This window comes from Tetrao urogallus (genome assembly GCF_951394365.1).
Source record: "Tetrao urogallus genome assembly, chromosome: 20".
Taxonomy (NCBI): domain Eukaryota; kingdom Metazoa; phylum Chordata; class Aves; order Galliformes; family Phasianidae; genus Tetrao; species Tetrao urogallus.
Window position 1 is genome coordinate 6709466 of NC_136833.1, and position 27150 is coordinate 6736615.

The following is a 27150-nucleotide window of genomic DNA, read 5'->3' on the forward strand; positions in this document are numbered from 1 at the left end:
TGTGGGCAGACTTCATGCTAGAACTTTCCCACAGTTTATAACACAGTACTGCCAACGTCAAGATTTATTGAGGTAATATTTTAGCTAAATGGTACTTGAGCAAAGGTTTTGAGCAAACCGTGACTTTGCACCTAAAGAAGCAGCTTCCAAAAGCCACAACCTTATACCCACTCTCTCAGTGTAAAAGCTCCCTTTCTCATCATTTTAACAGGGGGAAAAAAAAGTATGTTTCCTTCTTTTTAGGTAAAAATAATGAAGACGAAGCATTTTCATAGCATATTTTTTAAACTTACACATGTTAAATATAAAATACTCAGAGCACAAAGAACACAACAGTTCATATTGCTAACGTTGTGGAGCCACCAGACACAAAGCACAAGGATATTAAATCAATGAATGAAGAATTAGACATCAATGAGGATATCTCTAACTTTGCAGTGCTCAGTACATTGGTGCCTCACTGGTTTTGTTTCCCTGTTACAATGCATTTTCTGGACTGCTTCCTCCTCCAGTAAAGAACATTGGGTATTCAGAGGTAACACTTACAGAGAAGAACTGGGGCTTCCACTGAATATGCACAATTCTTGCATAAAGACAATCATCTGCTCAGCTGCTTCTGAACACTAAATTCTGACCTCACCCTAAGGGAGCCCAATTTGCCTTATTCAGTGAGGTTATAAGGTAGCTCCCTAACCCTGTAACTGTAGCAGGACCTGTTACAATAGACTGGCTCCTTCAATCAAATTCCTTAAGAAAGCAGGAATTCATCAAAAGTACGTTAAATTTTCCTTCTTAAACGAGACAGAGAGGTGAACATGTGACATACAGTAGAATTACTTCCACGACAGATGTAAAACCTACCTTCCCACTCAACATTAGGGCTTTTGGAAGTGCCACACGGGCTCACAGAGCTTCGATACTCCATGTCCAGCTGTTCCTGCCTCTGGCGTTGCTCCTCCAGCAGTGCTGACTCGTGCATTGCTTTAATGTGCCGTTGATAGAGAGCATAACCACTCACTGGTGTTCCAACAGGAACAGTACAGGGACTGCAAGAAACCTACAAAGAGGGGAAGATGCTCACAATTGGTAAGTTAATACTAAGTATTTCCTGAAGTAACCATCTTGTTCAATGGCCCCATTGCATCAGGGGTACAGTCTGCATGAGCACTTCAAATGGTCTACTTCTCTTTTTAGGCCAATACTTGTATATTTGTTTCTATTTCATTTAATTCACTCTTGAAAAGTACCACGATAACAAAGTAAACAATGTATTTCTTTCTTTGTTTCAAAACTATTTGCTGCTTTAGCATTGAAACTAGCTATCAGGAAAACAAATATTCCTTCAAACACCACTTAAAACACTCCCATACCATAGGTGGTATGACAGCTGCTCGGTGGTGAAGCTGTTGTAGGTCCATCTGCCCTTGCTTTATTGTAGGTGACACCAGTATTGATCCAGCTGGGTTTAACAATGAGGGCTTTGACTCCCTGAAGATACTGGAAAAAGAGAGAGAAAGAAGGGAAAAAGCATCACCAAAAAGACCAAGATTCAACATGCTGGACAACATCAAATAAACGAAATAAAGATTATGTTTTGTTTGTCCCAAAGTACATCAGGTAGAATAAGCAACAGATTTTTCTGTGTTGTAAGAGTCACAGAAATAACAAGTGTACAAAATCTTCAGAACTATATATTTATGTATGCAGTTTCCGTATGTACAGTATTACAAGAGTGCAACCTTCTTTATAAAGAATGCCTTGAAAAAAAATAGGTGGGAAGTGCAAGATTTATACATAAACAGTAGTGTATAACAGAATTTCCACCCAGAGACCTAATACATTTGTGATGTCTGAAGAGGCAGAGAGAAACACCATCAACTGCACTCTTCAAAACAGCACATGCAGCACAATGACACTGGATACTTATGACATTTAACAGCTATCCTTGGTACAGTGTGTATATTAAGACCACTGGCATAGAGGAGGCATCGGCTCTGAAGCTACGCTATGGTTACAGAGGAATCTCACCAACAAAATACACTGGGGTGGATGAGGAGCAGAACTCGTAAGCGCGCTTACGGATCAGGACTAAAGGGAGAGCAGAGACAGGTAACGTCACCAAGCTCAAGAGTGAAGCATCCCAACAAAGAATTCAGGCAAAAATAATAGGAAGCATGCATGGATGAGCAAAGAGCTCAAAAATGTCACTACTGATGACAGTTTTTAATCACTAAGTAAAACCATATCAGCTTTTTAAATACGGAAGTTCTTGAATGCTAAATAGTTAAACTCACCCTTGTCTGTCAGGCTCTCCATCAACTTCCTCATCTGCACTACAGGTGGCACTTGAATCATTATCTGAATGGGATTCTTGTCTTGCCGAGTTAACCTGTTGTGACAAACTATAATCCATTTCTTCAGGTTCTGACTTCTCCTTGGGTTTCTCCACCTCTCTCTCTTTGGTATCACTCTCTATTTTTACTTGAATATTTTCTGGTAGCCTCATTTCAGTCTCTACAGGTTCAACTTTGGTATGCACTGGAAGATTAAGCACAGGCTTAGCTTCAACTGGATGGCTTCTACTGTCAACCTCCATAGGTTCTTCAGCTTCAGTATTTATTTCTTCCTTAACCTGTGGCTCAGAGGTCTGACTTTCAGCTGTTGATACACTTTGGGATGTTACGGAGGGAGATGTGCTGGCTGCAGGTTTAACAGTAGATTCCTGTTCTGCTGCCGTCTCAGTGGTCATTTTGGGAGCAGCACTCTCAGATGGAGTTTCTTCAGTTGGTTTAGCAGTTTCTGCTGGAGTTGGAGATGGAGCACTTTCAGTATCAGAACTATTTTCAGCACCTGAAAATTACAAAGTTTTAGAATCGACTCAACATTAAATGAGATCCAACTAAGCTTCAGTCAACTGCTACTTAGTATTTACTATAACGATGAAATATACGTCTGCAAAACACAAGACAATTGCCCTAAGAGCATCGACTAGCAAAGATCTGATTCAATTTTCAGACTGCTCAATACCAAAAACAATTTTTCCTCTCCACATACAACTAGTGAAGTAAATTCCAAAAGCTGAAAATCAACTGTTTGAGTACGACATTATGAAATGGAGTCCAGCTTTCCGATCAACACCTTTCCCTTCCAGTGCACATGGGCGTCCCCTTCCCACGAAGTTACCTTCACTGTCCTCTGGATTCTCTTCTTCATTAGATGCTTCGATGTCCTCATCCTCCTGAGCTGACACAGTCGAAGCTACACTCTCACACTGTGATACATCTCGCTCTTCACGGGGCCTTCGTGAGGACTGATAAATACATGGCATTTATACGTACTGAAAATTTTAAAGTATTCTTTCTTTCTAGATGCAGTCTCATTTCTTAACCTCAGGTTGAAATGAAAGGCACAGAATCTCTTTAGTACAGACTCATTTGCAAGGACATACTCTTTCAAGCTCTGTACAGCTTTTGCTGCTCCTGACCAAAAGTAAGTTTGGGAACAAACCACTGTCTCCATACACATTTAGGGGAAAAAAGGAATTACTGCAGCAAACAGAGAAACCAATGCTCTTCACTTCAGCAAAGAGAAGACTAGGACACTACAGCATAGAGGATACCAACTTCCACTTCAGATGCCACAGAACTTTCAGCTCATGCTCTTGTATTAATACTGTTGCTCTGTTCTGTAAGGTCAGTGCTTACTGTGCACTGAGACATATTTCAAGGTAACTTTTCCATAGCCATGCCCTGAACTTCATCTATAGTTGCTGGTGTACAAATAAAAACACTTAGGAATTCTTCAAGCTTAAGCATGCCATCCAATAGACAATTTTCTATTGTATTTTAAAGCATTAAGTGATTACTATCACAGGTCAGTGAGCATCACTTGCCTTCTCTAGATTTACGCCACAACACAAAAACAGAAACGGAAACAAGTGGCGACTGCAAAACAGTTTTAGTGAAGTGCAATGAATGACTTCAGAGATCCTAAATTTTTCTCTGCAAAATATGCAATGTCCACTGTATTTACCTTCTGTTTGTGCTGTTGAAGGAGACTGTCCAGGTTATGTCTCCTTTTATAGTTGAAGTAGAAGTTTTTACACTGAGCTTCACTTTTTGTCCCAACCATTTTGGCAATTGCTGCCCAGTTGCGGCCATGTTCCACAAGGCCTGTTCAGACATAAAGAAAACAGATATTTGCTATAATGAGTAATTCAGAGATCCAAACCCTCATAAATTGAGCAACACGAGCAGTTGGAAAGGAAGGTACTGAAGTATTGCTGTCCTTACAAATTATCACAGTGAGAATCCTTATGCGACCACTAACTATGGGGATGGAAAATAAACTGTCTATCAAAATGCCTGCTAAAGAAGCCTTCAGACTTAACTCTGCTGTTGCTAATACATAATACTTCTGTGAAAACACTGGTTTTATGGGTAATATTTAGAGATAACATTATCTGTCAAATGAATAGACAGCTTACAAAACACACTGACTTTTCTGTCAGAGGACTGTCTCGCATCTCGCACAAAAGGAACTTTTGTAAGTTGTAAACACAAAAACAGCAAATTTCAAATAATTCATTTAGTGTAGTGCTGCACAGAATCACAGTACTTACAGAATTCAGAAGGAAGCATTCAATAGTTCAGTAAATACAGTAATCAGAAGTAAATCAAATTTTTACAAAGTTTACCCTTCTTAGCAACTTCCATTTCTTCTTCTGTCCAGCGGGATGTCTCCACAGGCTCTGAAGAAGCTGAAAGAGCAAATGATAGCTGATCAGAAAAAAAGAACAACAGTTTCTTTTATGGCATGCATCCCATAATCCATTACAGTAAGGCTTATTCAAGACACATGGGAAAGCTGCTCTTGTCGGTGGGAAATAGTCTTCATTAAGCCAAGACAGAAATATACATTCCCAGCAGGGCCCCTTTTCCTCTTTTGATCCATTCTTTCCTTTCTATCCACCAGGGTTCCATAAGTTTAGATGTTACAGTAACGCAAACATGCTATATTCTTCTAAAATCACAAAAGAACTTTCTGCACTCTTATTGCCCACGTGATTGTCTACGTTTTCAGCATGTTGATTACTGCAGTGGCTGAACAACAACAATAAAAAAAACCAACAAACTGATTCTCAGTTGTAATTTAACCCTGACCTCATAAACCCAAGCATATAATCAGCTCAGGTAAAACAAATCAGCAGTATCTTGTTGTTGTTGGAGGGAGACATAACACAGTAGCTTCTTTAAAAGGTGTTTGGCACTTTTCTCACAATCCAAGATGCTATAGAGTGGTTCCACCTTATTTCATTGACTACTGTGGAATGGACTGAAATGGTTTTTCAACAATTAGCTGTTATCAAATCTACTATTCTTGTACTGATTACGTTTTCTACTTGAGTAACAGAAAAATAAAAGAACAGTGAAAACAAAAACAAGAAGGAAACTATGATTTATGGCAAAATCTTTTTCATTTACTTCTCTGGATTCGACAACATTCTGTTTCTGAATGGCATTAAGTGGCAACAGCCTCCATTTCCTTTTCATAAAATCTGCCATTACAAACAGCATACAACGTGGACTTTCCAACAACTTCCATTAACAATACAAGAAAGATGCTACAAAGAGGATCTGACCCTCTGAAAAGCTATTCTGGATTTTCCAGAAAATCCTGTAAAAACAAAGAAAAAAAAAGTAACTATTGCCATTTTCCAGCAGCTGACAAAAAAAGAATCGTCAACTGAGAAAAAGTGTTTATCACAATTACTGATATTTACAGCTAAAGAACTCATTTGCCTACTTTCCCTGTTAGGATGTGAAGAAAATTTGAGCAACAGAAAAGGTTGTTACAAATTCTGTAAGAGCAGCTGCCAGTAACTACCCAGCTGGAGAGCTGAGACTGATGTTTGCCACAGCACAGCAGTGAAGGAAAAAAAGCCACACCAACTTGGCTTATTACTGACCTGTCACAAAGCATTCTGTTTGCCAGTATTTCTGCACCACCACAAATTATGTCAGAAATGCAGCTAGAGTACTCCCTTCTAACACGCCAAGGGAGTAACATTTCTATTTTAAAGAATTCTCTTGCCATCTAATGCAGAAATGATAACAAAAACAACTTGCTGGGATCTATTTCAGATTATGAAACTCCCCAATATACTCAAATATGAAGTCTACTTATTTATTTAAAATAAATTCTATGAGCTACGGCCTGTAAGTCAACCTCTGCCAAAAGCATTTGGATCTGCATGCATCCATCAATAACTCTGAAAAACAGAAAAAGTAGTTAACGCAAAATCTTAATTGGCTCCTACCATATGTGGTTTTGAGAGTCATCTGACTATAACTGTATCATTCAGATGCACCTATGAAATTTAACAGTAACAAATGGTCATAAAATTATAAGCAGGCCTAAGAATAAAGATGTAATACTAAAAACAATCCCAAAATGTACTCCATGTATAGAACACGCTCCTATGTCAGTGATGAGCATGACCACAGATGGGTCCCCAAGTGTCCCATCAATGCTACTCACAAGGTTCTGGTGGGGGTGGAAGAGGCGGTGGTGGCTCTTCAGTGGCTGCAGCTGCAGCAGCATTTGCTTGTGCAGCTTCATTTGTCATTGATCTGGTGATTCTGCCCTTACGACGACCTTGGCTATTGGCAGTTTTGCGGCCCCTAGGAGTGGCCTGCTCCCTTTCCTCAGTTTCCTCTGTGGCAACTTCAGTTTTGTCCTTTTCTTTGGTATTCTCTCTGAGAATAGTTTAAAAAAAAAAAAAAAAAAAAAAAAAAGATAAATACAAATAAAGTTATTATTTATACTCATTCAGATTGTAGTTATGGACAGTCTGATTAGTTAAAAAAAAAAAAACAACAAATTAATCTATGTTGTTTGATGCATAAGAACTAAATAGGAACAAGATGTCACTGCTGGACTCATTCATGCTGAACCTTATCTGTTTTCTATAAAAAAAACTGCATAAAGGTTACTGCAATCTAGATTAAGTATATTTTCTGTAGATATACTTACTTAGATTCCTCCTTCTCATCCTTTTCCTCCTCATCTTTCTTTTCCTCGTCTTTTTTGTCTGCTTTTTCTGCTTTTTCCTCTTCTACCTTTTCTTCTACTTTTTCCTCTTGAGAAGGACGAGCAATTTGTTGCTGAAATAAAACAGAACGTACATGTTTTAAACAACGATTTACACACCAAGGAACAGAAGCTCAGAGCACCACAAACTGATGTTATTCCATTTGCAAATTATATTTTAAGCTATAATCACCACACATCTGTCAATGTAACAGTAAAACTGGGTCAGGAATTTAGACTTGTTTCTAGTGAATTTATGTTGTGTAGATGGAAAATTACAGTTCAGATTATTTTTTTTAAATGCTATACCTGTATTGAGATGATAGCTCTGCAAGTACTTAAGTACTGACAAAAGACAAAAGGTAATTACCATTACCTGTTATTGCTCTACAGAGAACAGCACAAAATACTGTTTATGCATTAAGGGACACTCACTTTTCAGAGTGAATCCAGATGTCTGCTACGTGGGAAAATTACAGAAAGCACATAAATTTGATTTAAACTTTCCAGAAGATATAATCTATTCCAAATCAGGAATTAATGGAAGAAATGCCTGTTACTTTATATGACTGCATGGAATTTTACCACTGCTAGAAAGTAAAAATTTAATTTTTAAAAAGTCTCAGAAGTGTGATGAGAACACGTGCCATTATTTTTGCTACTACCTGTCACACATACACAAAAAAATATCTCAGTGTTCCCTATCAGATTCACTTGTTAGCTATAGGATAGCATTAAGCAAGCCAAATATCCCCTGATGTTCTAAGAAAGCATAAAGAAAATAAGAAATACTCATACAGAAAAATAATATGTTAAGGAAAATATATTAAATATGGCTGTTGAAGAAACTTCCTTAAGTTCTAGCATTCTGTCCTTCTAGTACATTGCTTCTCAGCACTCTGAAGACCTCAGTTTTTCTGACCTGAACTGGTCAAGATAGAAAGTAGAGCTGGTAAGTATTTATTAGCATTAATGAAGAACACTTCCCTTTGGATCCTTTTTAAACCACTGACTGCTAGCCAGATAAAATGCTGTTCAGTTCAGCAGCACCGAACTTTGCCACACAGGCCACAAGTCTCATTAAGCATGACAAAGAGCCTCATATTGCTTTTTGCAATCCACAGTGCTCAACCTGAACATGACAAACACATCTTATGCTTGTAAGTCATGAAGGCAGAAATTCATCAGTGCTGGATATTCCTTCCTCTCCCGATGAAAGCATCAAGCAGCAGCTGGCTGTCACAAAATAAATCATGTAACCCACTCCCAAAATTCACAGAATCCCCACATGCAAACAATGGCAAGTGAGTGAATTCTCCTGATGGGCCTCAAAAGCCAGCAAGACCACAGAGAGTATTCAGAGCTTAATGCTGCGTCCAGATGTTCATGCTGAACCTTATCTAAAACAAGGTGATCCTCCAGGTGCCACAAGAAAATCCAAGCCTGCTGTATTAGGCACGATACATCAAAACTGGGAAAATCACCAGCTTCAGATTGCAGACGAGTTAGAGCAGGAACAACTCCAGCCAGAGGTGAGGAGGGGAGAGGGAAGAATTAAAAAAAAGTTCTCTTCCTCCTCTCTGAAAATGTGTTTTCATAACATAACTTAAATAAATGATTACAGTTTAAATGTTTTCATAAGAAACTACAGCACACACAGAGAGAGGGGATTCAGAAATAGCCACACAGAGGGAACCATCAGCAGGAATTCAAACTGAAAGAGCTTGAATGGGTTAAACAAAACCACCTCTGCCAGAGTCCCGATGCCAAAGAACCACCGCACTGAGGTGGCTTTCCACTCACATTTGTGTTGTGCAGAACAGAGCTGCTCCTTGCTGGGTGCTACACTCTGCAAATCTACTTTAAAAAGCAAAGTAGGTGTAGTATTTACATACGGCTAATTTTATATGGGGCTACCTTTCACATAAATGCCAAACATACACTGGGAAATCTGTAGAAAGCCAAGGACGGGGATCTAGAAGATAGCTGGTTTAGAGCTAGCCATTCAGTAATTGATAGCCCACTGAAATATTCCTCAAAATAAGCTTTTTTTACTGAAGAACCTTCTTGAAAGCATAGCAGCAGGTGTCACTGTTTCATCAGCAAAGCTGAAGCTGGAAATAGTTAAGAAAAGGGCTTGTTTCTGACATTTTAATAACGTGAATTGGAGCAGAAACCCCGAACACTAACCATTATTATCCTGCAAATTAGTAGCACCTAAGTTACTAGTGTTACTTTGTGATCCAAAACATTCCTTCACAGAAGATGCCAGAGACACGTACTAAGGTAAATTATTTCCACTGCCCCACACAGAGCAGCCTTGAAAACGAGGAGTTAAAATCTGCATTTTCAGAAGAAAAACTCCGTATTTTACATTTAATCTAATCCCAAAACAGTTGCTGAAAACCCTCTGCTCTTTTTGCCATTTGGTTAATATGATATCATAATTTTTTTTAACATGCATAATCGATAGGTCAAGGGCAGGTTAAACACAAACCTTCAAACAGCTGAAGCCTCAGTCAGCGACGTACCTGCACATTCATCTGTTGATTAAAACTTTTACTATCCAGAGAAGGGGACGGGCTTTAGTTCAGGATAAGATTCAAAAGGACAAAACCCCCAACAGCACCGACATCACACGGCTCTCGAGCAGCAGCTGCCTGACCCAGCAACATGTTTATTCCAGGAAATTGTGTCATTCTGCCACTTAAGCTGCCCGCAGAAGAGTTGCCCATCTCACATACAACCTTCTAATCTCACCGGGGTCACACGAGGCGATCCCGTCAGCTCGGCTGATTGGCGGCCGCAGGAGCACGGCGAATTTCTGTCTAGTCAGGTCACCGGGCTGGGCCACCTGCTGCAAAGCACAGCCTGCAGACACTGCTGAGCAGGCAGCCACGGAATCGCAGCCCGGCTGCTGCTTTGCTGCTGAATGTCAGTGAGAAGCTTTACTCAGAGCCTCCTTTCAATGAGCTATTGAAGGAGTTATCTGTAATGAAACCAGTGCAAAAACATCGACTTCTTCGCTCCATCAACTCCCAACTTGCAAAACAACAACCCTCAAACCTTCTGTGGGCAACTGTTTTTCCCTCCTGAAACAAAACTTGGAATACGTCTCGCAAACAGCCAAAAACGTACAGTCAGGCTTGGATCTTACAGCCACGCTTCCTTTTAATACTATGTTAAAGATCTGCACTTTGTTTTATAATTCACATTTGGTTTAAGGCACACCACCCTCCTCACCTCTGTGAGCATTCTGGGACACTTTAGGCAGCATTTTATAACAAGATCCTTCTAAGCCTATTCAAGGACAATACATCAGAATCCACTAAGCTTTACATCTCTTAACTTTATATGCCTTAACCTAGCAGTCAGCTTCTGTAAGCATAAGCCTCCATTGAAATTTGAGTCAGGCTGTACTCACTGAAGTTCTCAATGATTTCAACATTGTTACCATGTTTAATATCTCCACTGCAACGTTCTATGTGCTTGCCTTCTACTTTATAAAAATATATGAACTCTGAAGAGCTTAAGCTGAAGCACCTGTTATTGGCATAAGCGTATCTCAGAGCACATCATAAATCTTCACACCTTGTATTTGCCAATCAGCAAGGAAGTTTCAGGTTGCCACTCAGATAGGAGAAAGATCAGCTTCAAACAAAGCTGGGGTGAGGGAGGGACAGGGGGAATTAATTACAGTCTGCAGCCACAAGGAAGAATCCTGGCAAGCAAGGCACTTCAACACTCTCAAGTCCTCTTTAACTAGTTTACATAGATGTCACTAATCAATCATCAATAAAATTAAGAACTAGAAATATGACTCTTTACTTCAGGGTTACTAAACACCAACTGTAACACTCCTAAGTTTAAGCTTCAAGAAACAGTAAAAGTGTTCACATCTGGCACATTCATAGCATTTCTTTGTCTTTCCAAGTATGCTATAGCAGTCACCATTTATCTGACATTTATCTGTATCCTTACTGCAGAGCACACCTTAAGTCCACGCAGCAGCTGTCCATTGATCTGCTGTTGTATTTAATGTGGAACAACAACTAGCAAATAAGATCCACAAGTGACAAAATTCAAAGACTGAGTAACCTGAGTCTAAAAACCGACTTCAGCAGCTCCAGTGCTCCAACCCACGTATGTGCTGCGACTTACGTATGGATGGTATTCATAGGAGAAGTCACAAAGCCAGGCAAGAGCACCTTCATCTTCCTTTTAGCTGAGGTCACAAATCTATGTATGCACTTTTGTACAAGACTGTAATTCAAATCTTTCTTGTTTATAAGTGTTATTCAAGGAAAGTAATTTATGGACAGAGAAATCTGTTCAAATTTTGATTCTACCAGTTCTGATGCTCTAAAATGCAGCAATGCTGAAAGAAATTTAAACACAGTTGTGATCTTCTGAATGCTTCACAACTTAAAGTGATACAGATGGAGCCAGTTATGTCTCCTCACCTCTTATTACAGAGAACATCGTATGGCAAAGGCATCACTTAACATATGTGTACTATCACCATGCCAAACTCATTTTATACTGAACTCTAAAACTAAACCACTTAAAACAGCAGCAATACGTGTATTTGGTTCTTACAGCAAATTTTGGACTAATCTCATTTATTTTCATCTTCTTTGTATTTTCCATACAATCTTAATTGAATTTTTTTTATTTTTTTTTTTTACCATCACTAGTCACACAGAAATACATTTTTCTTATTATTAAACCAAAGAAGTCTAATGTAAGTTCTGGTAAAATACAGGGCATATTTCATTTACTTCCAACCACTACCATAGTCATAGCTTCTACCCAGGCTAACTGCCAAGTCCTTTACATAATGAAATTATTTTCTCCCATCAATCCATAATTTGTGGGGCTACAGAGAAATCACTCCTTGTTGGCACAGTCTCTTCTGTCAGAATATCAAACAATATGTTAAAAAGGCTTAAATGCAGTAGCTCCATAGAAGCACAGAATACTGTTTTTAGCCAACAGGATCAATTTGTCAGCTGCAGTTGCATTACACTTACTGGGACTTATTATTAGATAAGAGGATATGCACATATATGACCTTCTTTCCTAACCTCATTACTCTTTTATTCTATTTTCAGAATGCTGTTAGATGCAAAGGAAAATCAAAACACGATGACAGTGAATATACAGCATTGCTCCCTTTTTCTAAACAAGTCTCAGCATTTTTGTTTCCCTAATATCCACATTAAACCCAGAAGCCTAACAAACATATATATTCTTCATAATATGCTGTTCTTTCCCCTTGGAAACTCTTCCAAAGGTTTCCAAGACTTCCAAGTGAATTATTCCAGAATCAGTAGAATTTTTAATTTGCATGCATTAAATTTGTCTCTTTCTTCTTGCTATTAAGTTCCAGTTTGACTTTGAGCCTGACCACCAAGAAACTATCACTACTAATTTCTGCTTTTTGACAAGCACTGCCATTACAAAGTGATTATATGTTTTCCACTGCAAGTCACATGTGAAACCTTATTTCTGTTGGCTCCACCATGGAATTTAATAATTATGGATTTGACCTCCATGTCTATGGCAGGGTCCTCAGATAAAATGAGTTGACATTGGAGAAAAAAAAAAAAAAAAAAAAAAAAAAAAGACAGTCATAAATGTGCAAAGGAAGAAGATACTGCACAGAGTTAAGTACTAACCAAAAAACCTTTAATGACAGATTCCTTAATTTTAAAGGGAGGTAAGAACGAACAAAAAAGGAACTTTCTTTTCCACTTCATACCTTCTGTATAGGATATCAAGATAGCTATAAATATGGAACAGTAAAACAATATTCAAGTGAGATATCAGTGTCAGATACCTGGTTTCTTCCTCTGCGTTTACCATAATTCCTTCGCACAAGGGCTTTATAGTTTTCATTTTTCTTAGTCAAGTAATAATAGAGTACACAGTCAGGAACATTCTAAAATGGAAAAGGAAAAAAAAAAGTTTTTATACCTGCAAGAAAACCCCCACATTGTAACTACTTAATTTCCTCCAACATTAAAAATACTCATCCCCTAGATTTACAAGCTACAAGATTTGATAGTTACATCATTAGGAAAGTAAATTCATACACAAATGTAACAAATATAACCATGCATAAAATTACACAGTGCTAAATACAAGTCTTATGTATTTATAATATCCCTCAGGTACCCTAGTTGGCACAGTTTAATGTATACCAGTCAGTTTGCAAATTTGTGAAAGCCTCTATTTATAATAATAGTCCTAAGTAATCAAGATCCTTATGTCTCAACAAATCATAATTCTCCATTACTTCTTACATGATCTCTGCAAAGTCAGTTCTAAAGACTAATTCAGCCAGCAGTAGGATCTCACTGACCTGAACTGTGGAGGCAAGGTTTCTTAGAGTTAGCACAGTGGCATAGCAGACCAAATGATACCCTTACTTAAAGATTTACATCACTAAAGCAGCTTCTCAGCTTCAAAAGTAAAGTAAATCAAAACTAATTCAAGTGTCATTTACTTTTACTGCTATCAATAGTGTCATTCCACTAACTTTTGTTAGATGCTTGCTTGTGCTGATCGTGTAACTGTTCAAGCACTACAAAATCCTGTCAAAGCAGGAACTTTTTTCAGAATTGCAATTTTTCCCAAGCTGATAAAATAATGCTGGAATAAACAACTTACATTTAGAAAATTAGGGATCCCACCCATGGCTCTACATGTATTCAAAAAGGTCTTACCTTTCGTTCCAGGTAGGAAGCAATTAGACCAAAGTTCTTGGGATGTTGGACAAACCTTTTACAAATCAGAAATTATTTAAGTTTAACAACATAATACATATCAAGTAAACAAAGCAGTCTTCTAAACAATCTGCACCATCAGCAAACTCTTGATTTCTACAACTGAAATTAGTCTAAAAAGTTTAGTTTTCAAATCGTTCAAACTTAGAACAAAGCTAATAATTGTCATAATGAGATCCTACACATAGTCCTCTAATTTTCACCTTATCAAAAAACTGAAGTGCTTTAAAAATAATTTCTGATGTACAGCCTAACTGGATGCAATTGAAAGACATACAGAGCAGTCTAGAACTTCTTGCAGTGTTTCAGTTGGTTGGACTAGGTGATCTTACAGGTCGTTTCCAACCTTGTGATTCTATGATTCTATTCTATGATTCATTCAACTAAGTTATCAAATAGTTCACAAAAACTTCAGTTTTTCCAGTTTAACTCATGTTTAACTCCAGTCTAACTCATGAGATAGGTGTTCAGCTGTCATCAGCATGCAGCAAAAATAAGAGATAAGAAAGCCCATTACTTTTCTTTAAAAATCTCTTTCTCGTGGTCCGTCCAGACGTTCATGAATTGTCTGTCCTTATAAACTTTCATGGGATCCTCCATCAGACCATTCATATTAATAAACTTCACTCTTCTCTGTTCTGCATCAAACATCATGGGAGGAATGACTGAGAGCTGACGCATTTGTTTTTCGTTATTCTATAGGTAAAGAATAAAAGAAAAAGTAAAAAACACACACAAAAAGTTGTTATTAATGTTTACATTTCTCTATTTACACAACTCATAGAAGCTCCAGCACAGCAGACATTCACAGATAGTTGGAAACATCTTTCTGTTGCCTTCTTAATTCTTCTAAAAGTTGTTCATTGGGGCAGTAACATTTACACAGTCAGCTAAAGGAAAAGAAGAGAGTGTCTCACTACAAAAAAATGAAACGGTACAGGGCTTTAGAATGGATGACTTTCCACATATCTCACACAGCTGTGAAAACAAATAGGTTGTGACATGTCTGAAATGGACAATGAGTAGGTCTAGGAAACACAAATTAGGAAATTAGGAAACACAATCCTTAAAAGAAAAGTATTTCTCAGATTTGTTTTAAGCCAAAGCTTGCATAGACTCTCCCAAACCAGCACCCCAAAATGTTTCTCTTCCAATAAAAAAAACAAAACAAACCCTCTGAAAGAGACCTTTCCTTTGCATAGTCAGATAGCAAAGCATAGCCAATAGCCTCACCTCCTGCTCAGAAAGCCCATCAATGATTTCAGAAATCTCATGCTCACTTCTAGCAATAGTTGCTGAAAGTCCAGCCCCTCTTTGACCAACTCTAGAATTAGGAGTAAAGAGAAGTAGAATTAGTGCTCAATGCCATGAAACACAGTGAACAAAGCAATTAATTATAGAACAAAAGAATGTTTTACTTTGTACAGTAAGAAACACTAACATGAATTACCATATAAAATAGCCTTTAAGCAGAAACAATGTCATTATAAATAATTCTAAAAACTGAGTTCTAAGAGATGATGTACAAGAATGTTCCAAATCCACATTTATACCTCTGAAATCGTTCTTGCTGTTCTCTTTGCTTCCGGATTTCTGGAAATTGTTTCTCATAGTACTCTCTTGTTTTGCTCTCCTTAGCTTTCCTGCGTGGATTATTTTCTATCCTGTCAACTTTTTTCTCCCATGCTTCCATCAGCTGATCGTAGCGTTGGCAGATTTTCTGTTCCTGTTAAATTCCAAAAGCAAAGGTTGAACTAAACAGAAATAAATTAAGTGATCAGTATCCCCAAACTGGGTAGGCTCTAGGAATTAAGAGAAATTCTTCCTGCAGCACTGGCTTTCCATTTTGAAAATGACACACAACTGTTTTCAATAGAATGGATCTCAGAACTTACACTGGAGAAAGATACACTAATTCTCTTTTTTTATACATCACAATGACACTAAATAACTGCAGCCCTTTCTAGAAATCTCACATCTCCAGGAACCAAGCTTTTACTTAACAGAATGGACTTAGGGTTTTGGGTTTTTTTTTTTTACATTTAAACTTTTGCTAAACGTAGTAACAGAAATACCCTTGGGATATCACCCAAAACATGACTTGCTGTAACAGTACTCAAGGTTAATACTGGTGTTTAACATGCAAACATTTGATTAAAAATTCTGTCAGAATTCAGAATCAGATCTGCTCGTTTTCTTTCAGACCCCATAGCTACTATACAAGAAAGGTGCACAGAGGGGCCAGGCAAAACAGTTCAGGATTCTTCACTGGCTTTCTCCCATTCATACTCTAAGAGCAGATTGGAAAGGAGAAGAGGGGAAAAAGCAAAATAAGACAAAAAAAAAAAAATCCACAGTATTTTCCTAATAGCATTTTAGGATGGTTTTCAGTTAAGAATTAGCAAATAGCAGCTATAAACTGACAGTTTCTTTTCAAATAACTTGACAGAAAATTAGTTTAAAGACATTTTTCTAGCCAATTGAATTTACATGACACAATGGATAAAATACACCAAGAATTTAGATAGAAAACTGACAACGTCCTCTTTTTATAAGAAATGATAGTATTACCCGTTGTTTCCTTGCATGATTTCTTCTTTTAAAAAACAGTATTAGCTTTTTCCTCATCACCTGGTTTCTGGAAAACAAAATTTGAGATGTGAACTACATACAATACAAGAACTTCAAAGTTACCCAACCAACTCCACGTGCATTATAGATGCCAGATGGTTGCTACAAAGAATAATTTCAGAGGTAGAAAAACTGGGAAAATTCCTGACGAAACAATCACTTAACTTACACTGTATTTTATCTGAGGGAAAATAATCTAGTAGATGGCTTGAGAGAGACATGGAAGCTCCCAGTTTCAAGCCAGATGCTCTCCTAGAGGTACTAAAATAAGCAAGTTTGGAAAAGATTTTGTGCCTTGGAAAAAAGAAAAAAATAAAATGCATATTTGTAATTCAATCCTAAAAACCATAAAAAAATTGGTAGAAGACAACCAGCTTATTTCAGCTAGGCGATTTTTGTTTGCCCCAGCAAATCAACATAGCAAGCAGCAACTCTATTCTCACAGCCCTCGACATGAAACAAGTACAGAACGAAATCAATGAGAAAGTCAGGACTCCTGCCACTTTGTGATAGCAGTAACTTTTGAAACAGTTCTTTGAAACACGAACCTTTGGGAAAAGTTGACAAGGCACATCTAGGTCAGATGTGATATTTCAGGCTTTGAAAAATACCAGTGCTACCAACTTAAAATAAGTTTTATGACTTATTTTTCTCTTTAATCTACAACGCAAAGCTACTGTTTGCCATTGCCTGCAATAAATACAGCCATTTCCTTGCAGCATTGTTCTACAATGTAGAAGTCTGAAGGTTACATGGGCTGGAAGGATGTACATGTGAAAGTGTACATGGTATATTTGGAAATAGCAGCAATTAAAAATTTGAATCTTTAAGTCCAGACCATTTAAAAGGCACAACAAGAAGATATTAAAGCACTCACGTTTTGATGTTTTCATGGTAGACTTTCGTGTCTGATGGTTGGTTGTAAAGCGGCTACAATTTTGGATTAGAAAGATAAACTTAGTACTTTTCAGTGCACGTAATTTTTAAGTATATGGAATACATTTAACTGCATTAAAATATTCTGCTCACAATTATTCATTCTGAGATGCAGCAACCCAAAGTGACAAGTTTAAGATACTCAACACTTACAGCATAGATTTCATTACTTTAAATTAGATCATTATAACTATTTATGTATATAACACTACTTCAGTGCAGTTCTATTTCAACCCTGACCTCTGATTCAAATCTATTTTAAAAGTCATACTTTTAAAATCATCCAGTCATCCAGTTCACTCAAGCCCTAAACCACGAGTGTATTTAAACACACATTAACATATTCTTGTTAAAATAAAGACTCCAGAAGATTAATTGCTTTCTTGAGAATTAAAGATGAATATCAGGCTGAAGACAACTTTTATTTGAAACATGCATTTAAAATGCACTGTTTGCAATTTCAGGAAGACAACAGAACAACATATATTTAATCTGCACTCCCATGTAGCTGTGCTACCAATTCCACTATCAAATACCTGAGATATTCAAACAATTTTTTGGCTGATAAATAGACAGGCCCAGGATTTCCAAGTTTATATAAAATATCAGCCACCAAGTGAAAAGCAAGAAGTCCCACTCTTTCCCTTCCCAAACCAAAAGATTAAATCACCCTATAATGTTCTTTTATATGTGAACACAGAACAACATGTTTACCACAGCAGAATTACAGATGTGAAAGCTACACTGGCAACACAGTAAACAGAACAAAAACAGACCACTTACCAGTTCAACTTTGGGACCAAGACCTTCAAAAATCTTGTGAGCTTCTTCTGCTTTTTTCTGTAAACAAAATTTTTCTTTTTATTTTAAAATATGGTCTCAAAGCCCTCCGTAGTTCAGGTGTGAAAAGTGTCTCTGAACTTTCACTCAGTCCAGCTGCTATACCCACCTGAGCACATTGTATCTTCCTTCACCTACTTCTGCAGCGCTGCCTCAGTGAACCGAGAAGCCTCTACCTGAATTTTGCAGTTACTGCTGTGCTCTCTCAACTCAAAAGTGTGGAAAGGTGTACAGAAAAATAAGAGTATACTTCTGAATTAAGGACAAAAATTCTTCAACTGGAAAGTCTGCAATTGTTAACCAACATGTGCATACCAAAGATCATGCCAAAGTGCACATGCATGCCAAAGATCTTTCCCTTAAGCTGGGCAAGGACCCCAGAGTAAGTCCAGTCCTAAAGGAGGAAGCACTGGATAACACAGCTGGCTTTCATAAATTCATTTCAAGCCAGTACAATTTCCCAAAGCCCTCTGTCAGAAGACAAGGCTGCCCGAAAAGATCCAGCAGACTAATTCACATTTGCTTCTTTCCCACTAATAGTTGTATGCACTAACCCTAAAAGCAGATGCCTGCAAAGAAAAATGTAGGATAACTAATCCACAAAGCAGTTATTATTAGAAGGAGTTCTGCTAAGTTCTAATTTCACATGTAATTTAAGTCTTGAGATTTTCTTTGGAACTCACAGCTGGACACAATAATTGTATATCCAGGCAATGTTACAGCATAACCCTGCTAAAATGGTTTGTTTGGTTTGAAAAAACATAAAACTGAACTCTATCCTATTACTTCAACCAAAATTTGGCCAATTGTATTTGAATATTAGAAGTAATTATCCCATACTGCATGCTTTTAAGATGAAAGCTGCCAAGGGGAGACTGTCCTCCTATTCCAACTGTAGAAGATACCAATGAAGTACTGCGTGCCTGAATGGACTAATGTTTCTTTAATGACCATTTAAAATAATATAGTGGGTACTGACACATAGGATTTGTATTCTCAATGACATTGCCATTCTGCAGTACAAGTAATGCCTGATAACGTGAGTCCTCTTAGCACTTGGTTGGAGCTCTTAAATGCAACAAGCTTGGTATTTCCCCTATTACAGATGTTACTACATGGAGAGCTACAAGAACAGAAGCAGCTAACACAGGACCACACTGACACACTACTCCATCTCACTCAACAGAGAAATGGATTTCCTCCCATCCACTGATACATACAACACACTGGAAAGAAACAGTAACTTCAAGACTCTCTTAAGCCACCAGCAACCAGGGCTAGCAAAGGAAGATAGCAGCCCACCCAGGCTTCTTCAAATACATCCTAGTTTTGCCAACTACCCATCACAAAACTCACCTTAAAAAAGTTTTCTAAGGTGATCATGTGGTTTTAATGCTTTTTAATTACATTAGTGTGAAAGAGACTTAAAACAGTAGAACTGTTTCATCATCAGTAGTTAAGCGATTGCTGGACATTGGTTAGATCAGTCTGCGTAACTTAATAATTGCCCTCCTGTATTAAGTAAACACCATAAATTTCAGAGACAAACTAGGTGAAAGGGAGAACAGGAACACCCAGGGCACAGTACTACTATGTATGGTCTAGTATTGTGCTGTTTGTTTGGTGTTTTACCATCTCAAATTTTCAAAAATGCTCTACTCTGAGAGAAGCTACCTATTCCTCTGAATTACAAAATAAAATGGAGTAATTAAACATTAAACAAAAGTCTACCAGTCACATAAGCTTGGAACACTTGGCACTTTCAAAAACAACAGATATCCAACTCCCCAGTCTCAAACCACCAGAAGGAAAAGGTCAGGAAGCACTTTGCTACCACTGCTGACACTACTGAGCTCCTGTACGTCACTCATCCATTATGCAAAACGAAATCAAAATTCATTTGGATACTTCTTCGTATTTGTTCACTGATCCCAACTTTAAGTATAAGAAAACAGAGTCTTAAAAGAAAGTACAGAATCCTATGCAGGTTTTTTTTTTTTTCCTTCTGCTAATCTAAGTGACAGGTCTTCATCCAAACTCATTGGTATTTAGTGAGGAGGAAAGAATTCAAAACAAATTCCTGAAGCATTTATATATATATATATACACACACTATATGTATGTGTGTGAATACCTACATATATATATGTGGGCACACATACACATTCACATAAATAAAAATATGCATAGATGTACACACACACACCAACACACAGGTCTAGGGATGACAGCCATCGATGTATTTTCAGTACACTGTTTATAAGACAGAATAAGGTTCACACCATCAAGAACAAAGATTTTGTGCAGGAGTTTATCATGTAAAGAAGTAAATAATATAAAAAGAGGGCAAGGACAAAAATCTATAAAATAAAAATAGTAAAAACTGCCCCAGAGGAGTGTATTAATGGCTCTCAGTAAACTTGTTAAGACTCACAACTACACTCAGTCAATTGAAAAACATGCTTACCCGATTTTCATCATAAATAATTTGGACAATACTGCGGTGCTTCTGTTCCACTGGAGGAGGGGAGACAGGCCTCTCTGGCTCTGGTGGTTTAGCAGCTTCTTCTTCGAGTTGTTGCTAAGAAACCAAAGAAAGAAAATCAGCCATCCGCACCATGTTACCCTTACAGTAATTAGTCACCAGAGATAAAATATGCATCGGATCAACAGTTTGCACTGTTATTCTTCTTTTTAACTGACTATGAATGAAATGGTTTCAATGTCCATGGGACAGTAACGACCACTCTGAGCTATCAGTAAACTGAATTGTTTACAAGATTCACCCGCACTGAATCAGACTTGTTCCAGCCTGACACTTCAAGCCACTGCAGCACTGTATTCTATCAAATATTTAACTTTAAACAAGAACAACAACTTCAGAGAACAGTTACACCAAACCTGTCATCCCACAGAAAACATTATCCCCATATATATCTACAAGACAGAAAAACTTCTAGCTGCCATTATTACTACTTTTTTTTTTAAAAAAAAAAAAAAGGTGTGCAAGAGATTCTCCACTTTCACAACTATGGAAGAAGAGAGATGATAGCCAGCCCCTTAACCAGCAGTCATTCTTGAAATTACAGTCACAGTGCCCTTGTTTCATTGGACATCTAACAAGAGTTTAAAATAAAGTCATCTGCTTTTGGTGTTTCTACATGGCTTTCTCTTAGTTTCAAGATGTTTAAAATTACATTGCATCCAATCTATTTAAACATTCCAAGAAAACTGTGCACACAACCTTTCCTCTTTAACCTTTGGTTCAAATAACCAAAAACAAAAAAATCACCACTAACACAAGAGCAGCAGTTTTCCCACATATTTTGCACTAGCAGATAAAACAGCAGTGTCTGCTATGCTCACTTGCTTTTTCTTCAGCTTAAGGATTTGCTGTTCAACCTTCGCAATCTCACGATCCACGCGGTCCATGCTCTGTATCAATTCTTCCTTTGACAGCTTTGAAGGTGAAGCATTCTGGTCCTCCCCACACGGTTGACCAGAAATTGGAGAAGATGGTCCCTCATGCTTTCCTCCAAAACCTGGGTCCTTTCATTGGGACAGGAGGTGGGGCAGAATTGAGAAAAATCAGTCATATTAATATCAGTCATATTAATATCAGTCATATTAATATCAGTCATATTAATAACATGCAAATGAGTGTTCAGTAACTAAACTGGCATGCATGAATTAAACAAGAACTTCCAGTTATTTATAGCTTAGGTAGCTCTTCAGCAGAGATAAAGTTTAAGATTTCAGATTATCAGTGCTCTAATTATCTTAGAATCAATTGACAGCTCATTTACGTTACTACAATTTCAAAATCCATCTTTAAATATGGAAGCACAATGCTAATTATTTTTAATCACGAAATGAAAATAAGATCAAAACATTTCCCTTCTAAAAATACATCTTCATAAATATAAATAGTAACTTCTATTTTGAAAGGTAGGGGGTCACTTAAGAGACAACCCTCAATACTCTGCGCATATACTGATGAAGATGCACTTGAACAGAACTGTGATCAGAGAGGAGCACATCTGGAGTTATTTGTGGAGATGCTTTGAAAGGACAGGTCACAGTTCATTTGGCTTTGCTTTCTCATCACTTTTTTTCCCCCCCACGTGTTTCCAAAAAACATCAGAACATGGAACACACTGAAATATGTCAGTACTGTTGTACCTTGATTTTATTTGCATCCTCAGAAATGACGCTCTGCAACTGCTCAGCTGGCAATGCTAACTTAGTAAATGCATCCCTCACTCAAGCCAGTCTAACCAAAAGATTGTGCCTGAATGCCATTTCTCAAGATAACACTGGGACGTATTTCTAAACTGAGACAGTAGATTTCTACATGTAGTACCTGGGTAAAAATTCAGTAACATGCAAGCATGCTAACATTGCATGTCTTAATTTGGTTTCTCCAGCCCCCTTTGATCTTATCTTTGCTATGCAGCCCAGCAAGTTACTAAGAGATAATGTGCTATCCTAATTTTACTTTACTTCCCAGACAGCTTTACTTACTTGATAAAAGGAGTGGTAAAGGCAATGCAAGACAATTATTCTACTGTAAAATCTGAATCCATGTGCTAAATGCTTTCTTTAATGATAGGAGCTTAGAAACTTGAGCTTACCATGACACACAATTTTCACCTTCAGTATTATGAGAGAAAATGCCTTTACCTTCTTAATATCTGCAGATCTCAACCCTTCCTGCAGAGGATGTACTAAAGGCAAGACAGTAGCAGCACTGACACGCTGAAAATGGGAATCAGAAACTTGTTCAAGACGTGGTCGCTTAGATTCCAGTGAATCATGATCTGTCTGAGATGGACCTGGATGAAACTGCTGTTCATATCCAGTTCTCCTTTCCTGAGGCCTAGTACACAGAAGAGATCATAAGCTATTAAAATACACATTTTTATGCAACAAATGTGTTTTTTGTTCCTCAACCCTTACCAAATGTACAGGAAACACAACTTAGCAGAACTCTTTCTGAACAGTAAAGCAGAAAAACATTTCTAGGTGCAGTCTTCAAAAATATAATAGTTAAAATCCATTGAAAAAGAGATGAATCTTAAAAGATGCTGTTTATATGCATTCCTATCATTGCAACCGCTTCAAGAAACCACTGCTACACTGATATTGTTCAAATCAAAGCTTTGATTCAAATTATAAAAATAAAAAATCCATGAGATAAAGATAGCACTATATTCAATAGAGCACAGATGGCTACAACAGCTCCATTATTTCATTTTTGCAATCAAATCATTTTGAACATACACAGAATGCTTGAAATGAACCATGAGCTTATGTGGAATTTGATCTATAGTCAAATGCTATTAAAATGCAGGTGGAACCAGGGACCTTAAAGGTCCCTTCCAATCCAAGCCATTCTATGAATTTACGTTCCTGTGATATAACCAAAATAAGCTCCTAAAATTAATACAGCATGTGAAATTACTCCTAGCAGTAACACGTACTAAAAGGCCAAGAAAGAAGGTTGTTACAACCAATAAGATCTGCTTAGACTTTTACATCAGCATACTAATACACTGAAGAACTGACGTGCACAGATCATACAGTAACTTGTCCCTTAAACACACACATAATCCTGCCAATTTTCTACAACCCAATTCATCTCACACTGGTCTGATATCTACCAAAAACTTTTTCTTGAGCCCATCATCTCTACGTAAGATTAATGACTTCAATATTGATTGTAAAGTAACCTATTTTACTAAGAGGATATTGCCAATCTGACACTAAATGACAATACATGATTCACTGTAGCTGTTCACTAACCTGTCCTCACTTAACCTACTGGACCCAGATCATTTGCATGCATTTACACACACAGGAATGTTATACCAGACCCACAAAAAGGGTATTTAACACAAATGATAAGAAGCTGTCAAGTCTCTTGCCAAAAGCAGCATACTTCAGTCTCATTTTTGTGCCACAGTTTGGTGTTCTACAATTTCTGCAACTCAAATACCCAATTAGCTCCATTGTTTATTTCTTACCCAGGCACACAAATACCATCTGTTGAATATGCAAGCCTAAGAATTTATTCCCACTGTAATCTAGGAAATACAACTAGTAATATTCACACTGTTAATGATTCTTGCATTTGTTACTCTGACTTTGTGAAATCAAATTATCCAAAGATGATATTTTGCATGCTTTTAGCCTAAAGCTTTAGAAGCTTGCAATATGCAGCTGTATCCTAGGAGCTTTCTGTAGGGAGGGTGCAGCAGATTGTTACTTCCTGTCTGTGAAGCAAATGTAATTGAAGCAAAGGAACTAAGGAATTACACAGCAGATGAAAACCAGGCAGACCTGCAACACTCAAATGCAAGAGACCACAGCTGCTCAGCAATGGAGCACTGATGAATAAAGTCATGTATGTACTCAGGTGAAATCGTGCAACTCAAAATGTTTCTACTCAGAAACTACAACTCACTTCACAGAAAGCAGAGACATAAAAGATTCCTCTTCACGTAAGTCAAAAAAGAGAATCCTAACCTGTCAGAGCCTGGGTGAAATTCTGAAAGCAAAGAAGGCCGGCGCCGAAGCTGCTGCTGTTGCTGCTGCTGCTGCAAGAGTTGGGTTGCCTGACTGACTTCCAGGTGAGACGAGCGATAATCGGGAACTGCAAATTCCTAAAGGAAACACACTTCAGATGTTAACGAATACAAAAGGCACAAAAGACAGGATGAAAAGCATTTGGTGTTATAGAACAATCATTTCTTCAAACATTAAAAACAGACCAAGACCAGATCACCAAAGCCTTACTTGAGCTCAAAAAGTGAAATATATAAAGGGCAGTTCTCACTTTAAATGAGCACATTATTTGAAAATAAAGGAGAAAACCAAGAAGCTTCAGATTTTGAATTTCCTTCTCTAAACACAAGAGCAGAGCAAAACAGATCCAAATTGTCTGTAGTGGGAGGAGAATTTCATTAAAATAAGGAAAGCCTGAGCTGTCCTAGAGGCAACAGGCTGTCGTCCCCAACCTACAATTCCACAGCAAGCCCACAATGACAGAGCACACGCTCAGCAGAAATGAGCAAGTCAGAGATCCTTAGAAATCCATTCCCCCACTTCTGGCAAGCAGAATGCAACTGGCTGGAAGCACTTTTACAGATGCTTCAGAAAAATTTTGGGGTAAAACACATCGGTATGCTTTAGATTCACATTCTCCAGCATGAACGCAGATTTTGTCAAGCACAACATCAGCTTAGAGCCAATCCAACCCAACGCTCCTCATGTACAGGTTTACTTTTGTCCTCTTGGGCCTAAGAGGAAATTCCCCATACAAATTCAGCACTCACCAATGCCCCACTCCTCCATCCTCACCAGAGATCTGTTACACCCAGAACCCTGCATTCATATTAAACACACAGTGACTGCAGACAACTTATTTGCAGATTCTTGGAAAATTCCTCCCATCAATGCATATGGACTCAGCAACACTTGCATTGGCCAAATTTAGTACAATGACTAAACATTACTGAATTGAAGCAAAGCTAAACCAGAAGTTTATGAAAACAATCCACAGTGAATTTATTCAAGCTAGGAGAAACCGATGATAAGAACTGGAATTTAATATTAATTCTCCATGATAAAGATATAGGATTACAAAATTCAGATTTCTAAAGAAATATATATAAATAAATAAAAGGAGAGAGGCAGGGAAGACATTTATTTGCCTAGATGACACAAGCAGCAGTTCTCCTCAGCAGGGAAAACACTTCATTTGCCACTTCAAAATCATTTTACTTTTGATTTTTCATTACTAAAAAAGAAGGTATTTTAAGACAGGCCAAATCTTTAAAAAGTGTTTTGTTATTTTTAGTAGATTCGTAAACGTTAAATACTGCAGGAAATGCTGTCAAGCCAAAATACTGCCTAGGATTTTATTTAGGGTACCTTCACAATTTTATGGAGCATTTTTAAATTTTAGTCTGTGTGAGAAAAACTGGGAGGAAGGAGAGGGGGAACAGGCCAAAAGTAAGCTTTAAAGAGCCAAATTTGAAGGCAAGGATTTCAGCAATTTCATCTACAGTATTGCAGCAAGGCATAAATCAACAGGTAATTATGACCTTTCAAGTTCATACTTCAGAAGGAATCACAGCACCAAATTACTACAGATTATACTTCCCAGAAGTTACACCACAGTCAGACCCTCATTCACAGAGGAATCAATTTGAACAAGTGGACCCATCAGCCTTGATTTAAGAGCCAAATTTCAAGGCTACAAACAACACGGGTGCACAGATTTTCCCAGTCAGCTTTATCTGGGCATACTGATCAGCAACTGCTCAGTTTTCGGATGTGAAGAACTTACGTGACAGCAGTAAAAAAAAAAAAGTCCCATTTGACACAACAAATATCTGAATTATTTCTAGCTAGGACTGCAATCTTTGTGGCTCCTTACCTGCTGGTGTCGGGTGCTGGGGAAGGTGTACTGGACAGAGTGGGTAGGGTAACGACTCTGTTCTGTGCTGAATGCTCCTTGGTTAGGAGGGTAGCCTGAACTTGACATTATCAGAGAAGAAGTCTTCACAAAGCTGTGAGATCAAGACCAGCAAGCAATCATGTTTCTAGGAAACCGCCTAAAGGAAAAAAGATCACTGATAAGCACTGAAGTACCAGATGTACCCACAATACATTACAGCCATAGTCACCTAAGCAAAACAACCATTACCAGTAAAAGCTTTTTCCTGATGTATTTATTTAATAGGTTACTCTAGTCTGAAACATGTTAACGGGTCTTAAATGGGCTCAAAAACAGGTATGTCAGCATTGTCTACACAAAGATTTGAGGATTATACTGTCAGAATACATCATTTTA

At 37.7% G+C, this 27150-nt stretch overlaps 1 protein-coding gene across 1 annotated transcript in view; it reads right to left on the bottom strand.

Moving 5' to 3' along the window:
* The window catches only part of NCOR1 (nuclear receptor corepressor 1), a gene marked incomplete at both ends in the record, with an annotated part of 43006 nt that extends 16165 nt beyond the window's left edge, over positions 1–26841 (bottom strand). The window contains 22 exons of the mRNA XM_079545310.1: positions 862–1057; positions 1371–1497; positions 2080–2088; positions 2295–2538; positions 3184–3310; positions 4033–4172; positions 4697–4759; positions 6541–6758; positions 7036–7166; positions 12938–13036; positions 13824–13878; positions 14401–14579; positions 15117–15207; positions 15437–15609; positions 16455–16521; positions 17392–17444; positions 18234–18290; positions 20758–20871; positions 21657–21839; positions 22974–23169; positions 24819–24955; positions 26734–26841. Coding sequence (XP_079401436.1) covers positions 862–1057; positions 1371–1497; positions 2080–2088; positions 2295–2538; positions 3184–3310; positions 4033–4172; positions 4697–4759; positions 6541–6758; positions 7036–7166; positions 12938–13036; positions 13824–13878; positions 14401–14579; positions 15117–15207; positions 15437–15609; positions 16455–16521; positions 17392–17444; positions 18234–18290; positions 20758–20871; positions 21657–21839; positions 22974–23169; positions 24819–24955; positions 26734–26841 — 2767 coding nt within the window. The remainder of the gene's footprint in view (positions 1–861; positions 1058–1370; positions 1498–2079; positions 2089–2294; positions 2539–3183; positions 3311–4032; positions 4173–4696; positions 4760–6540; positions 6759–7035; positions 7167–12937; positions 13037–13823; positions 13879–14400; positions 14580–15116; positions 15208–15436; positions 15610–16454; positions 16522–17391; positions 17445–18233; positions 18291–20757; positions 20872–21656; positions 21840–22973; positions 23170–24818; positions 24956–26733) is intronic.
* Positions 26842–27150: the final 309 nt, after the last annotated feature.